Genomic DNA, 16,209 nt, shown 5'->3' on the forward strand with positions numbered 1-16,209 from the left:
ACATTGTTCCACTTCTAAAAATTTCTAATTTGGCTGTGGCTATGGTTACTCACTCATATAACATTATTATAAACAGAATGTAATTTTTTAGGATTGTAAAATGAATGACACATGCAAGCAAAATAAAAGCAGATTGTTCACTTAGCAATCACTGAAGAAAATTCATTTTACCCTGATACCTTTGTATTTTTCTCCAGAGTATAGCTGACAGAAGTAGCAGAAAGTGGGATATGAATATTAATGTGAACTGTACACTCTAAAGAAAGCCATGAGGATAATAATCCACTTTGATACTTCCAATCTGCTGGTCTTGCTGAACCCTAGTAGTGGAGAAGGGAGAAAAATAACTATGATGTGGTCTAGATAAAATACATGGATCAACAAAACATCATTAAGTATATAACCTAAATAACGCATACAAGCTGATATCTAACATATATGGCTAAACCCTCGATCAAAAGACTACAGGTTGAACTAAATACAAAAGAAAGCATGTGTTAAGTTCAGTACTCTTCAAGCTTGGCATCCTTGGCATCACTGCTCCTCCCAATGGTAGACAGAAAAAGAACCAGAAATTTCCATGTTTAGAATTCTGAAAGGTCCTTTGATCCTCTAGCTTCAACAGTATCAATATCGAAGATTCTGATGTGAAGCAAATAATCACTGAGCAACTCCTAGGTGGCAGGCATTCTCCTTCTGTCCCATCCTTGCTAATGACACTGCAAAGTTACTTTTTCACAACCCTTTTAGATGCATTAGCAAAGTGCTAGTCTGGGTTTTGCTGAATACACATAGCTTGTTCAGTAGGCATTGCAGCTACCAAAGTCCTCAGTCACTTTTATTACCAGCCTCTCAAATATAAAACTAAATACACAAACAAGGCAGGAGGAGATTAACAAAGATATTTTAACAATTTTTTTAAAAGTTGGCTGGGCCTGGTGGCTCAAGCCTGCAATCCCAGCATTTTGGGAGGCCAAGGCAGGCAGATCACTTGAGCCCAGAAGTTCAAGACAAGCATGAGTAACATAGCAAAACCCTATCTCTATCAAAAAAAAACAAAAAAACAAAAATAATTACGGTGCAGTGGTGCACATCTGTAGTCTCAGCTACTCAGGAGGCTGAGATGGGAGTATCCCTCCAGCCCAAGAGGTGGAGGATGCAGTGAGCCATGACTGCACCACTGCACTCTAGCTTGGGCAACAGAGTGAGACCCTGTCACACACACAAAAGTTTTCCTTACCTTTAGTAAAATTAATCATAGTTCAAAGTAAAAACTATAGTTAGCTGTAGACATCAGTAGGAAGTGATGGCAATGGAAATTATTAAAACTAAATATAAAGCTGAATTTTGATTGAAAATACTTTGTGACACAGAAAAATCTTTAAAGAGTAAATTTCTTACCTTTGGATCATGCATATCATAAGTTCGACAAAATATTCTTTACTAATTAAGGAAAGAAATAACCAAAAAAGGCATTATGGATAACTAAAAGAATATAAACCATCAAAAAATAAACTAAAAAATGCACACATCCAAAAGTTCTTACAAATTCATAACTTTAAAGATATGCGTACATATATGTATACATGTGTGCATGTGTATAAATATGTGTGTATGTAGTCATACATGTAAACTGCTGTCACTATAGTACTTGAGATGCTTCAAAACTCATTTCCTACCTTTTATGAATCCCACTAATTGCAATAAATAGAATCAAAGCACTTGTGAAATTCTGCTCAAATACACATTCTCCATTAAAAAAAGTAGCACTGTTTTATATGAGGTCAAACCTGAGACTATTTACTGGATTAAAGGGCTTGTACATGAAACTTTGCAGTTAAATACTAAAGATACAAAAAGAAAAAAAAAAAAAAAAAGCCCTGCTTCTGCAGGAATGGTCACTTTTAAAATTCTGTCTTTGGAAGTCCATCAATCGTGTCACTCCTTCGGTGAGGCTGACCCTTGTTTGGGAGGTACCCTTGCCCTGGCAAGGTGTAGACAAGAAAAGGTAAGGAGGCCCTGTAACTGGCTTTTAGTGTCATTTCATCTTAGCCAAAGACATAAGAATTTCTCGGATGTCCTATACTATCCAGCTCTGTGCACCTGTGCTTTGAATTGTACATCATTATCTATCGAAACTGGAGGTGAAAACTTTCACATAATAAAAACACTACTTTGCCTAAGTCATGAGTTAGGCATTTATCTCTGTAGAGAACCTACTGTGCTTGGATGTACCGGGGCAGATAGGTAAAAAATTCAAAATCCTGAGACTTTCATATTTCAGATCTCAAGCTTTTTATGACCTTGAGACATGATTAACAACCATTATTGCTATTATTATTATTAGCAGCTCTAATTCCATGTTATTTACAGAAAAATCTTACAAAACTATGCCTATTTTTTAAATGATGATTTAAATAGCAAAAAAACCTTGTAATAATATTATTTTGGTACTTTGTACTTTTAAACCATAAACTGAACAAAAGATACTTTTTTGTAGATGCACAAATGTGAAGTGTCACTCGTTCTGAGACCTCCTCCTCTGTGAAATTCCACAATCTCTTTCTATTTATAGACTTTTCCACAGCATACATTAGCTGAAAGAGAAAAATACACATCAATTGAATGCAAAATGAAAAAAAAAAAGTGAGTGTTGAAATAGGCAATTATAATGTCCCCAACTCTCATCTAGCTTTAAAATTTCATGATTCTTTATTTACTGGAGAAGGGGTCCCATTATGTTGCTCAAGTTGGCCTTCAATACCTGGGCTCAAGCAATTCTCTCACCTCAGCGTCCCACGTAGCTGAGACTACAGGTGTGTGCCACCATTAATTTTTCTTTTCTTCAAATTAAAGACTGGAGCTAATTACTAACCTTTTGAGTCCCTTTTAGGAAATTACAAAAAAATTGGGTTTAAATAAAAAAATGTAATTCACTGTCATTAGTGATTAACTGGACATGAACAATTAATTTGGGGCAACTAGAATTTACATAAACTATAGAACAGAGACTTTATTTTCATTAGAATGAGAAATGACAAGTGATTTTAACTAAAGAAATCAAGCATGTCATTAGCATTTCTTGTTTAAATGTCACACAAGACTTAAGGCAATATATAACAACATATAAAATATAATAATAACATAAATTAAAAGTTAAAGTAGAAGAGTGAGATAAATTTGTGTCAGAAATAAGAATTATAAAAATGCATACTTGATATAAGGGGTGGTAACACATTTCGCTCTAAGCTTTCTAACAATAATGCACAGAGAGAAATCTAATCTGTAACCTAATTCACATGGTCTGTAAGCTGAAGACAAACAATCATCAGAGGAGGCACAACTTTCTTCATGATATAAAAAGAAATTTCTTCTGGAAACACAGTATTAATGTAACATGATGAATAAAGTTCTTAACAACAATGGGTGACACTGACAAGTTTTATAAGGCTGTTTCTTATAGTGTTGGTCAATGTAAGCCAATGGAAACAATTAGATAATTGAAACTCAGTAATTTTACAGATAAGCATTTCTAAAGTTTTATATACTTTTTAGGAACAAAAGATACAAAAGCAAGGAAAGTGGGTCTGGCTATATCCCTCTAGCACTGGGCCCACATTCAACCCACTCAATTCAGCACCAGCCACAAAAGAGTGCACAGTCAATGCTATTAATATTAAATACGCATAGATTTAGGTTAAATTTCAAAATGCCAAAGGGAATGAACAATTGTGAACAAGGTAAATTTATTTAAGATGGAAAAATTGGCAGAGGGTCAAACAATTTAGCAGGGAGAATATCTCCATTTTCTTCCCTTACTCCCTTAGGTGCAAATATCAGAGGCTTGAGGCTTGGACATCTGACAGGACAGGTTACAAGACTGAAAAAATCTGTAACATCTAAGTTCTCAGCTGCACACTTTTTGTGGGATACTGCTGAGGTTGGGTTTTATATGTCTCAAGATTAAAAGGTCCCCCCCTTTTGGGGTATGAAATACCCTTCAAAAAGTTCATGTGGATCCTGAATGTTGAAAGAACTGGCTACACAGAGTTTACCTTAGGTTTGGGTTTAAGGGAAAACAGCTTGTGCAACTTCATATTTACTTTTACACTACATTACCCTATTCTCTGGTGCAGTAATTAAGCAAAAAACACAGGAGATTCCTGATAGATACTGTGTCCAGGAATAATCTGATTCTTTATGTTTTTACTCTTGGGATCCAAGAAGAATTGAAAAGAAGGTAAAGAATTTCAGCACCTATTAATTTCATGTTACAATAATCACTAGGTGCTAAATGGAATGTGTGACAGAATACTGCTATTGTACAAGAAAAACTGTTAAAGCATTATAACTTGTTTCCTAATAGTCAGAATTGTCTCTAAAATAAAGACTATTTTAAAATATGTAGTTTTTAAATATATAAACAGTTTTTACACTCAAGATATCCAAGAAATCGAGTGAAAAAAGCTTTTTCAATGTAACCCCAGCAAAAAGAATTATGGAAAACAAATTTAAATATGCCTAGAATCATTATATATACTCATAATCAATAAAAATAACATATAACTGATTTCATTAAGAATTTTCGATATATCAAACTTACTCTACGCAGGGCATTTTGAAAATCATTTGCCAGTTCTAAAGTAGTAATAATAAATACTCCAAGAACTAAAAGTCCCCCTGGTAGCATTCTGGATACCTAAAAATAGAAATATAGTATTAGCTAACAAAAGCATTTGGCATTATACGCAATCCTTTCCGTTTGAGAAACTGTCTTCTTAGAGTGTCCTTAGCTTTTCACCTTAAAACTACTTTATAAATAAAACTATCTGATAACAACATCCTTTAGCTACATCAATAAATAAACCCCTTTCTCAGGAGATCGAAGACTGAAATATTTTTTCAATGGTGTCCCACCATCAGCTAAATAAAATTAAGTTTTATTTTAGATTGATATTTCAGACTTTCTAGAATTTGGTCAATCTGATATTTATACCCTCATTTGACACTACTTTTCCTCAAGTAATTCAAATATTTGTCAAAAACTACTTGAAAAGCAGAGTCAAATGAGCTATAAACTGTTTCCCATATACATCCTAGGCTTCCTAACCCTATGTCTTTACTCAGGGTGCTCCCTAGGCCAAAAATGACTTTCTCTTATATTTCTACGTGTCTCAACTCTACTGGATACTTCAAAGGCAGCTTGAGGAAGCTGCCTTCTCTGATCCTTTGATCTCTGAACTCCCATAGGGCTTTGGGGTAGTTTTCCCAAGGATTTTATCACACAGCCTTATATTATAGTTATCTGTGAACCCTACTAGTTGGTCAGGGAGCTCCTTAAGGGAGTAAGTAATTCTACCTTTGTATCCCTATTTTTAGCAGCATACTAGATCTGGAATTTGAACAGAGGGAGTCTGACTTGAAAATCCATTATTTTCTATCGCATAGATTAACCTCAAATTTTTAAGCCCATTTACTGATATTGGGCATTTATGTTATATCTAATTTTACCTTAAAATAATATAGATTAAAAATCCTAGTACGTCTTTCTGCATTCATAGAATTATTTGTTTAGGACAAATCCCTTGAGATGGACAACTGGTTTAAGAAGTTATACATATTTTCAAGGTTTTTGATACATACTACCATGATATCTCCATATTTGTATTTCCCTTCACATGATTGTGGCTAGTTCTTAACACCACATGGATTTTTTTCTATCATCTACACTCAGAGATTAGAGTGCTTTGGTTAGCTTTTCATTAGTTAATGTATAAGCAATTAATCAGAGTACAGTCTTAAAAAATTAGATACCATGCTCTAATCCTTAATCTACTTGCATTATGTCTGCTGGTGGTTTCCTCTAATTTAATAAATTCTATTTACTATAGTAGCACAATCTGACAAAGTTTTCATATTTAGCATAGGGAGTCTGCTATCTTTTCAAAATCACCAACACAAAAAATTAACCATTTTTTAGGAGATGGAGGTGACAGCAAGAAAGGGGAAAAAGTAATATCAACCTTTTCTTTCTAGAGGTAAAAGGTTAAGCTAATTTACTATATAAATTCATTAATACTCTGTGTGTGTGTGTGTGTGTGTGTGTGTGTCATATACAATTTCACGAGAGACCAAAAGCAAAATTAGAGTAGAAAGTTATTTACAAACCATTGGGAATTGAACTTTACAATACTTAATATTTTTTTTAGAAGATAGTTGCCATGTTTGTCCCCCTTAAACATCATGTTGAAATGGAAGCTGTTTGGGTCATGGGGCAGATCCCTCATTAATGGCTTGGTTACATCCTCACACCAACGAACGAGTTCTCGCTATATTTGTTCCTAGGAGAGCTGGTTGTTAAAAAAAACAAAAAGCCTGGCACCTCCCAACCCCTTGCTTCCTCTCTGGCCATGTGATCTTTACACACCAGCTCCAATTTGCCTTCTGACATGAACAGAAGCAGCCTGAGGCTTTCACCAGATGCTCAATCTTGCAGCCAGCAGAATCATGAGCCAAAAAGGCCTTTTCTCTTTATAAATTACTCAGTCTTAGGTATTCCTTAATAGGAACACAAATGGACTAAAACAATAATAATTAAATATTGAATTTCTTTGTTTTTTGTTTTGTTTCGTTTTGTTTTTTGAGACAAGTCTCGCTTTGTCGCTCTGGCTGGAGTACAATGGCACGATCTTGACTCATTGCAACCTCTGCCTCCCGGGTTCAAGCAATTCTCCTGTCTCAGCCTCCCAAGTAGCTGGGATTATAGGCACCTGCCACCACACCTGGCTAATTTTTCGTATTTTTAATAGAGACAGGGTTTTGCCATGTTGGCCAGGCTGGTCTCGAACTCCTGACCTCAGGTGATCCACCCGCCTTGGCCTCCCAAAGTGCTGGGATTACAGGCAGGATTTTTGTTGTATATAACTACGCACTGCCCCATAATCACAAACACAAACACAGATACAGATATATGTCTGTGTGTACATATATATATACACAGAAACACACGTTTGAGTTTAAAAGATTTAAAGTTGATTGGAAAAGGAAATAATTCTTTTATTTCTTAAAGAAAATTCTTTTTCTCCAAAAAAACAAAAACCCAAAAACACAGAATGGGCAGGTTTGTCACATAGGTATACGTGTGCTGTGGTGGCTTGCTGTACCTATTGACTCGTCCTCTAAGTTCCCTCCCGTCACCCCCAACCCCAGAAAAGGAAATAATTCTATTTTTAGCTTATTCTAACATTATGTATTTGATGATACATAATTCATTCAATAAATACTTGTAAGTGAATTTAGTCATTATTCCCACTCACTCATCCCAAATCTGTTTCTTCCTTGTATAATGCCAACACTATCCTCCTAGACACCCCAGCTAACAATCTCAGTCATGTTTAGCTACTTTCTCCCTATGTCTCTTCTCTCTACTCAGCCACTAAATCTTCTTGATTCTAGCTTTTTTGAAATAAAACTAAAACATATAAACAGAAAAATAAGATAACCTGGTAGGCATGTTCTGTGGCCCATTCTTCATCCAAGTTATCCAACTTAGCTTTGGGATGTTTGAGGTTCTCACTTTGTTCCTCTTTGGGGGGCGTTCTAGTGGCAAGAATCACATAATCCTTTTGTGAAGAACACTTCAAAAACAAATTTAAAAGCTTGTTAGAGTGGTATCTGATTCCTCAATCTAATTAGAGTGATACCTGAATTCCTTAGCTTTTATGACATGCAAAAACTGAGTAATATTTGTTAACAGGTTAAATCATTAACACCAATATTATAGTGGAAGCTAAAGGGAGGCTAATTTTCAAGAGTGGCCTTCCAACCTTTCCCTCACATGTTGTTTATCTTTTAACGTATTTAATATCAGCTTCTTATTTATTTGGACAACTCAAATATAAATCATAGAGTGGCCCCTAAAAATGGTTTACAGGATGAGTGAATGAATTACATTAACTAAAAAGTAACATGCTTATTCAGTTTTCTAGTTATATTTGTTATATTTTCTAGATATATTTGTTTTATAAATAGTAAGTGAACAGATTGTAAAATATCAGTGATATTAAACAAGTGACCTTTTGTATCTTATTTTAACTGAAATGATGACAGTGGGAAACTTCCACATACATTTCCACAGAATAACAAAGGGGATTTGGGACACAATTCAAAGTGACACCAGATTCTATGTTCTTCAAGGGTTTTTTCTGTTTTGTTTTTTGTTCTTTGTGTGTGTGCATGTGTGTGTTTATTTATTTAGAGACAGGGTCTTGCTCTAATGCCCAGGCTGGAGTGCAGTGGCGTGATCACAGCTCACTGCAACCTTGAACTCCTGGGCTCAAGCAATCCTCCCGAGTAGTCTCCCAAGTAGCTAGGACTACAAGGCTTGAACAACCAGCCACAATCGCCCGGCTATTTTTTTTTTTTTTTTTTTTTTTTTACTTTTTTGTAGAGACAGAGTCCTGCTATGTTGCCCAGGCTAGGTCAAACACCGAGCTTCAAGCAATCCTCCCACCTCGGCCTCACAAAGCATTGGAATTACAGGCATGAACCACCACACCCAATCTGTTCTTCAGTTGTAAGATCAGTTAAGTAGTGACCAAAGGTGGGAGATCTAAAAATAAATGTAGGGAACATTTAATAGCTCAGTTTCACTAGAGTGAAAGTTTCCTACAAAAAAGAGTGAAAATAACACTGCTAATGCAAGTTAGCATTGTATCATCCCCACACATGACCTGAAATGTATTAGACCTGAAATGATCATTAGTATCACCTTGGGATAGAAAATAAGATTAATTATTCCTACCAGTTATTTTCAGGAAGTTACATTCAAATAAACACAGGAAAAGAAGGTAGGTCTCAGTTAAGAAGGCTTCTCTTTTCTTAATAAAATGTATAACTTTGAAAAGAAAAACTGACAGAGACCAGGAAACAAGCAAGCTTAAGGGGAAGGAGAGGAAAAAGCAATAAACTCTGGAAGAAAAGCGAAGAAAAAGCATGTAGAATACTGAAAGGAATGAATTCCTCTGTCCTTGAGCAATACATACTAAAGCATAAAGACAGATGGAAGGAAGGCCTTAAATTATGAGACACTCATTTGTAAGATGGCAGTTTGCCTGAGCTTTAGAAACAACCTTTATCCAGTTAAGACAAATTTAGAAGAGGGTCTTTCTCCCTGACTTTTTATCTCTACCGATCACATCTTTCTCTAAGACTTCTTCTCTTTAATATTTTAAACAAAGAGAAACAAAAAAACTTAAACAGAAAACTCCTAATAAAAAGAGCCCCGAATTACATGCTAAGTAACTGAATTAAAAAGAAATTCACACTGTTCTCAAGAGAGGTGGTCTGGTTGTCTAATGAGAGGCTTCACAGGGTGGTGCTACCTGGTTGATCCATGTAGACGTGCCCTCTGTTTTGCAAATTAAGAAATGAGATTTGTAAAAATTCTGAAAATGAGCCTGTCTTTCATGGCTAGACTGACATTAACAGAGTTTATTCAGAATGATGTAGAAAGCTAAAATGTCATGAAGGCATCTGAACACGAGTCCTCTGGACAGTGTATTCTTCATAAATAGATAACATGGGGCATCAAACTATAAAAGAAAGTAGCTTGGGAATATGGATAGAATCAGAATAAGAAAAGTTAATTACATAATTTGAAGATTCTAAGGCATCAGGCTAAGTTATCTAGAAAGAAAATTGTCCCAATAACAGCTTTATTGGCTAGTAGGCCTCAAAATCAAGTCCTTGGGCCAAAGTGCACTCTCCCCAGTGTTTTTGGATAGACACAGTCAGCTTGCCTGTGTGACTCGTTTTTTTGTTTGTTTGTTTGTTTGTTTGTTTGTTTGCTTTGTACTGCTGACCAGTCCCTCCAGCTGATTAACAGGTTCTTCTTTCACCTGTAACAAATCAGTGGCATAGGTTTTCAAATAAGTACCTGAATCTCTGTTTGATTTTGTGTCTATTTTTAAGACACAGCTCTAAGAAGAAATTAGAATTTGTCTAATTTCCAAATTTTTCCCAATCCCTCTCCCTCCTTATTGATCCAACATAAAAAAAAATGCAGTAAGATGGGTACTATAGCATATAAAAATATGACCACTGTTGCTATAATGTCTAATATAAGACAACACAAATCAGAATAGGAATAAAATTTCCAAAAGCTTCCTTTGTAAAGAATTGAATAACCAGATATTAGAAAGATTAGAAGGGAGTACAAAACACTCTGGAAAGACAACAAAATGTGAATAATCTGGTCAATGAACATTCTAATTCTGAAGTTTCCATGTAATAAATTACTTTTACATGGTGAAAGGGGAAGGTGTCCTGACTTGAGCAAAACTGGGCTAGGTTTGTCACTTTTCCATGTTTCCCCAAAGATCTACTTTAAAATTACTTCTTCTACATTCCTTCTTCCATCCCCCAACCTTGCGTTTATTATTAAACAGCATCTTTTAACTTTAAATAAACAAGTAATTTGTTTTAATAAATTACAGAGTAATTATTTAGTAATAAATACAGAGTAAAAGATACATACCTGTCCTATTAAAAGGCCAGAGACAAAAGCCTTTCCTTGGAGATTTATGTTTGAAAGATACTGGCCAACAGTCTCTTCTACAATGTAGGTTCTTCCCATTTTTAGGAACTAAAATCTCCTGTATTACAAGAAAAAAAGATATAGTGTTTTTAGGTAAAATATCATTTGCAATGTCTTTATCATGAGAGTAGTACAGCAAAAGAAGTGATACTATCCTGAGGCCATCCCAGGCCTTGCAGCAAATGCTTATTACACAGTGTATTCCTTCTTGCAAAGTTCAGATGTAGTTCCAGAGTTCTCAATACAGTGCAGCAGGAAACAACCACAAATCAACCAGAGTTGACATGAGAGATCAAACCTTTTTCTCAAAGCTGGGATAAGGGAGAGGATACTAAACTAGTAGGCAATACATCAGATTGCTTTCTTTTTTTTTTTTTTTTTTTTTATTTATTTTTTCTTGAGATGGAGTTTTGCCCTTGTCACCCAGGCTGGAGTGCAACGGCACAATCTTGGCACACTGTAACCTCCGCCTCCCGGGTTCAAGCAATTCTCCTGCCTCTAGTCTCCCGAGTAGGAGGGATTACAGGCACCCACCACCATGCCCGGCTAATTTTTGTATTTTTAGTAGAGACGGGGTTTCACCATGTTGGCCAGGCTGGTCTCGAACTCCTGACCTCAGGTGATCCGCCCGCCTCGGCCTCCCAAAATGCTGGGATTACAGGCGTGAGCCACCGTGCCCGGCCAACACATCAGATTTCTTATTTTAGATCTACTTCCTAGTTGTATTGTCTTTGATAACATATTGCTAAGTCTCAGTGTTCTCATTGCTAAAATAGTAAACATGAATTTCTGAATAGTTCATTAGGAAGTAGAGTCAAATTCATTTACTTGATAAGCATATATGAAAGAACTATACTTCTGCTTAGAAACTATGCTAAGTGGGATAACACAAAGATGAGCAACACAGTCTCTGTCCTTGAGCAATATATACTACAGTAAGAGTTATTTAAGTAGATAAATAGCAATACAACAACAACATTTATATAGCTTCTATTTTGAACAAGGCATTATTGTAAGTACGTTCCATGTAACAATAATTCATGAAACCCCAGGAAGTAGGTACCATTATAATCCTCATTTTATATATGAAGAAACTGAAATGAGAAAGTTGATTAAATAACTTGCCAAAGTGACAAAGTTGGTTAAGTGGCAAAGGAGACACTCCAGCTCTAGAATCCCTGTTTTTCAACACCATTCTCGTAATGAGGAATCGTAACCAGTCCTTCAATTAAATCATTACTAAGCATAGCTCTTGTTCTGCTTTCTCTCTGATTTCTGGAAGGAAATCAGTATATTCATTCCCTCTATTGGCTTATGCTCCTTCGATTTGCATTTCTATAGCTTAAAACCAAAGATACTCAATAAAAGAGCTAGGCAATATAATGAATGATTAAATCAAGGAGCTCATAATTGGTGAGGATGAAAATGTAAAAGAGATGATACCCAAAAGAGCTATAAAACAAACAGAGACTGCAGGAACACAGTTACAGTATTTTGAACACTGCAATTTAGGAATAATCATCATTTGGGTTCTGTAAAAAATGTGAATCTTATTCAGTACCACAAAGTTAAGGCTACCAGAGATATGCTGGGATGGTATATCTGATACCAGTAAACTGTCAGTCACAAGATGGTTTTGCATTTTAAAATTAAAGCCCAGAGAATGGATTCAAGTTTGAACTGTCCTACTAGAGGCTGTTTCATTATTGTTTCAATGAGCTTGCTCAGTTTTGTCTCAAAATACGTTAATTTCTTCCTAGCTCTTTTTTGACAACAATAGACGTGAATCAGATTTGCATATCATTTTTTAGAGACTAAGTCTAGGAATGCTTGTCTAAATATCACTGATGCCTCTGTGAAGTTAAGGGCTTTTACCTTTTAGTAATGCCTTACGAAATTCTATATATAAACTTTCCTCTACTTCACCATATTATACTCCTTTTCCTTCTGCTCTAATAATTCTTAATTCTTGCAACAATACAAATAATTCCAAAGTTATATTTACCCTTTTAACCTTAGTTCCTCTAGGGTGTCACTAATAGCCATATTAATGTGTAAGAAACTCAGTGCAATAGAGAGGTGAAAATCTGTTCAATTATGAAATCGGATTGAATGTCAGATAAATTTTTCTTTAGAGCTCTTTCAAAATGTTTAAATGTAGTCAACCATACTTTATAAAAGGCAGTACTAAAAATATATATAGTCAGCTTTCCACATCTGTGGTTTCCACTTCCATGTAGCCAACCAACCACAGACTGAAAGAAATTCTATTTTAAAAAAGCATGATTACATCTGTACCATTAGTGCAAAGATGTTTTTTCTTGTCACTATTCCCTAAACAATACAACAACTATAGCATTTACATTGTATTAGGCATTATAAGTAATTTACAGATGATTTAAAGTATCCAAATGCCACACCATTTAATATAAGGAACTGGAGCATCCATGGATTTCGGTATCCATGGGGTGGGCAGGTGAGAGGGTCCTGGAACCAATGCTCCACGGACACTAAGGGACCACTGTATTTTGCCTTATAGGGTCATAATTTTCCAGAAATGTTGTATATCAGCCAAAGCCTTTGTGATCCAAGCACTGTGACTGACACAACTCACTCTTCCTGGGCTCCGGTTTCCTAATCTATAAAATAAAGCATTTGAATCCTAGCAGATCTGAAAACCTATCTAATGTTAGGATTCTGTGAATCTAAATACAGAAAATCTACATTTCCCAAATGACAGATCAACAGTATGATAATACTGTGCGCTTAGGACATAGCATAATACTTCATATACCAGCAACTTTAATTACAGTGCTTATCTAAAACGTATTTTGGGGGAAAAAATCAACCTTAAGCTCCGCTGCTGATTTATTTTTCCTTAGTTATTACAAAATATCACAAAATGCTTCCATTTATATTTCTTAGATGGCTTCACAACATGATTCAAAAGTAGGAACTAGAGAAAAAGAATAAATTTCATATAAGAAATAAATCTCCAATTCACAGAAGGCCCACGACTGTGGGAACTGCAGAGAGAAGACATTGGGAATGCATTATTTACAATGAATAATTTAATAAATTCTTTCTGAAGAGTAATTAAACACGAAGCAATCTACGGATTGAGCTTTAAAATTACAGAATTATGATCTGGAAACATGCAAGTTCTATTACTGTAGCAATTAACACTGTGTTTAAAAACTTCAGTTATAACAGTTTTCAATTTTAAAAACAATATAATGTTAGGTAGCAATTTCTGCAACGAAAAATTTAAAACACAGGCTACACTCAAAGTGCTAACGGTTTCTTTTAATTCTCCTCCTGAAGAATTAACCCGGGTCCTTAAATTCCCGGGTACTGTATCACTCAGTACCACCTCTCCACCGCCAAAAACCATTTAGGTACGCCGTTTCACACAAGGTAAGTTCGTCAGAAGTGTGTGCCGGAGTGACTGTCCATATGTTTCCAACACTCTGTCCCTTCCTTTTTCTCTTGAAAAGGGAGCTGTGTGCTCTAGTGCACACGCACGCGCACACACACACACACACATACACTACATTTAGGCTGACTTACCTGTTTTCAGAATGTGCACTCGTGGCCGACAATTACCTCGGACAGTCTGTCTCTGCTGGAGATGGGGTTTGGGGGCGCAAGTACCAGCCTCTAGGGGCCAGATTCCCTCCGGTCTCAATTCACTGCCACTTAATTCATCAGAAAGCGACCTACTTCCCACACCTCACTTCCCACTCCAAAGCTAGGGTCTTGGGAGTCAGGTGCCGCAGATTGATGACGTAAAACGCCCCCCCTCCCTTCACCGCAGAGCCTCAGCCAAAGCGACTGCGGTCGCCACCCCGCCCCCTTCTGGGCGCCATAGAGAGCGTGGCGGTAGCCTGGAGCCTGCCGTCCGCCCCTACCGGGACCGATGCCCTCTAGTGGCTCAGTGTCCAGAAGCCGCCAAAGAGGACGATCCATGGTATCCCGGGGCTTTGATGGTAAGGTCACCAGCTCTTCAGGGAGGGCCATGGGGTGACGAGTACGTATGTGGCGCCACCGTGCGGACAGCGGTTACGGAGCAGAGATAGGAGAGCCAGGGGGGCGGGGAGAAAAACGGAAACTGAAAGGGCGGTGCGGGATTGGGCTCGCGGAAGGGAATGAGAAAAACACTACATTTCCCAGAGACCTACAAGGCCTGAAGTGGGTGGAGCTGGAAGCCGGAAAATTGAGTGCGCAATAGGATCGGGGTAGCAGCTGAGCTCGGGTTCCCAGGGTGCGTAGCTTCCAACGGCTGCGCGCGCACTTCGGTCGCGGGCGGTGAGGTGCTGTTGCTGAAGCGCCGCCGCTTAGGCTGGACTCGATTTCCCAGGGTCCCGCCGCGGGAGTCTCCGGAGGGCGGGCGCGCGCGAGCCACCGAGCGAGGTGGTAGAGGCGGCGGCCCAGGCGTCTGGGTCCTCCTGGTCTTCGCCTTTCTTCTCTGCTTCTACCCCGTCAGCCGCTGCCACTGGGGCCCCTGGCCCCACCGACATGGCGGCGGTGTTGCAGCAAGTCCTGGAGCGCACAGAGCTGAACAAGCTGCCCAAGTCTGTCCAGAACAAACTTGAAAAGTTCCTTGCTGATCAGCAATCCGAGATCGATGGCCTGAAGGGGCGGCACGAGAAATTTAAGGTGGAGAGCGGTAAGTGAGATGCTCTTTCCGCACTTGGTTATGAGCTTGACTCTCGCCCTTTGGGTCTGGTCTTCCCCCTATCAAGTTGGCACTGGGTACCACGCTGTTAACCTCACTTCCTGGGCTCTTTGGATATCCTGAGCCTTCGCTTTCCTGCTCCTTACAGTTTGATAAGAAGCCTTTGAAAAATAAAATCTGAATCTAAGTTTAGTACCATTTTCTTTGTCATTAGGGTAGGCTCATATAGGGACTCTTACTTCTCTTCGTCCGACAAACGGGAAACAGACTTGGCTGGAGTCTGCTAACCCATCTCTCTGAGCCTGGAGTACCTTGTATGTTTTGTTGCACTTCAACTGGTAGTGGCTCCGCCCTATTTTCTAGTCACCTGCATTCTAGGCCTTTGCCAAATTGACCACTCTGTGCACTTGTTCTTAGTGTGTGCGTCGTCCCTTGGCCCCAGAATGAATTAGATGTTTACGAAAATGAATATTAGGTGCATAAGAGCGCTGGAAACACAGTGAACGTGCAGTACATAAATTTAATGTATCTGATTTCTCTCAAAAAGTTGGAGTTTGATAGAAAACATTAAAATTTTCTTGTAATTACCTAAAGTAGGCCTTTAAGTAAGAAAGTTACTGACAACAATGGCTTGAACATCCTTGAAAAAATATGAAGAATATAGTAATTACCATTAGTAAAATACAAACTTACTGATAATGTGTTTTGGTTTACCATTTGTTTGGGGAAGTTAATGCTGTTCTTGCTAAGTTGACTGGAAATTCTGAACAAGTTTTTACTTCAAAAAAAGTGTAACTGTCTGCTGGGCGCATTGGCTCACACCTGTAATCCCAGCACTTTGGGAAGCCGAGGCGGGCGGATCACGAGGTCAGGAGATCGAGACCATCCTGGCTAACACGGTGAAACCCTGTCTCTACTAAAAATACAAAAAAAA

The 16,209-nt window shown here is 37.6% G+C and overlaps 2 protein-coding genes across 5 annotated transcripts in view; one reads left to right on the forward strand and one right to left on the reverse strand.

Annotated features, from left to right (window-relative positions):
* ODR4 (odr-4 GPCR localization factor homolog) overlaps window positions 1–14,446 on the reverse strand; it is a 47,871-nt gene extending 33,425 nt beyond the window's left edge. For 2 of the 4 annotated variants that reach the window (XR_007724061.1, XM_050783308.1), the window contains exons 1-7: window positions 14,168–14,446; window positions 10,538–10,655; window positions 7,503–7,637; window positions 4,604–4,699; window positions 2,491–2,597; window positions 1,402–1,438; window positions 180–320 (exon numbers count right to left, since the gene is read on the reverse strand). Coding sequence is in view for 3 of the 4 variants with exons in the window: in XM_050783308.1 (XP_050639265.1) it covers window positions 180–320; window positions 1,402–1,438; window positions 2,491–2,597; window positions 4,604–4,699; window positions 7,503–7,637; window positions 10,538–10,636 (615 nt within the window). In the remaining variant the exon portion in view is untranslated. Of the gene's footprint in view, window positions 1–179; window positions 321–1,401; window positions 1,439–2,490; window positions 2,598–4,603; window positions 4,700–7,502; window positions 7,638–10,537; window positions 10,656–14,167 lie in introns of those variants that run through there. The other 2 variants (XM_050783318.1, XM_050783327.1) reach the window with 2 other exon arrangements.
* TPR (translocated promoter region, nuclear basket protein) overlaps window positions 14,413–16,209 on the forward strand; it is a 62,581-nt gene continuing 60,784 nt past the window's right edge. Inside the window, exons 1-2 of the mRNA XM_050783265.1 lie at window positions 14,413–14,586; window positions 14,958–15,266. Coding sequence (XP_050639222.1) covers window positions 14,517–14,586; window positions 14,958–15,266 — 379 coding nt within the window. The 5' untranslated portion in view covers window positions 14,413–14,516. The remainder of the gene's footprint in view (window positions 14,587–14,957; window positions 15,267–16,209) is intronic.

Source organism: Macaca thibetana, chromosome 1, assembly GCF_024542745.1.
Source record: "Macaca thibetana thibetana isolate TM-01 chromosome 1, ASM2454274v1, whole genome shotgun sequence".
In the NCBI taxonomy this organism is placed as follows: Eukaryota; Metazoa; Chordata; class Mammalia; order Primates; family Cercopithecidae; genus Macaca; species Macaca thibetana.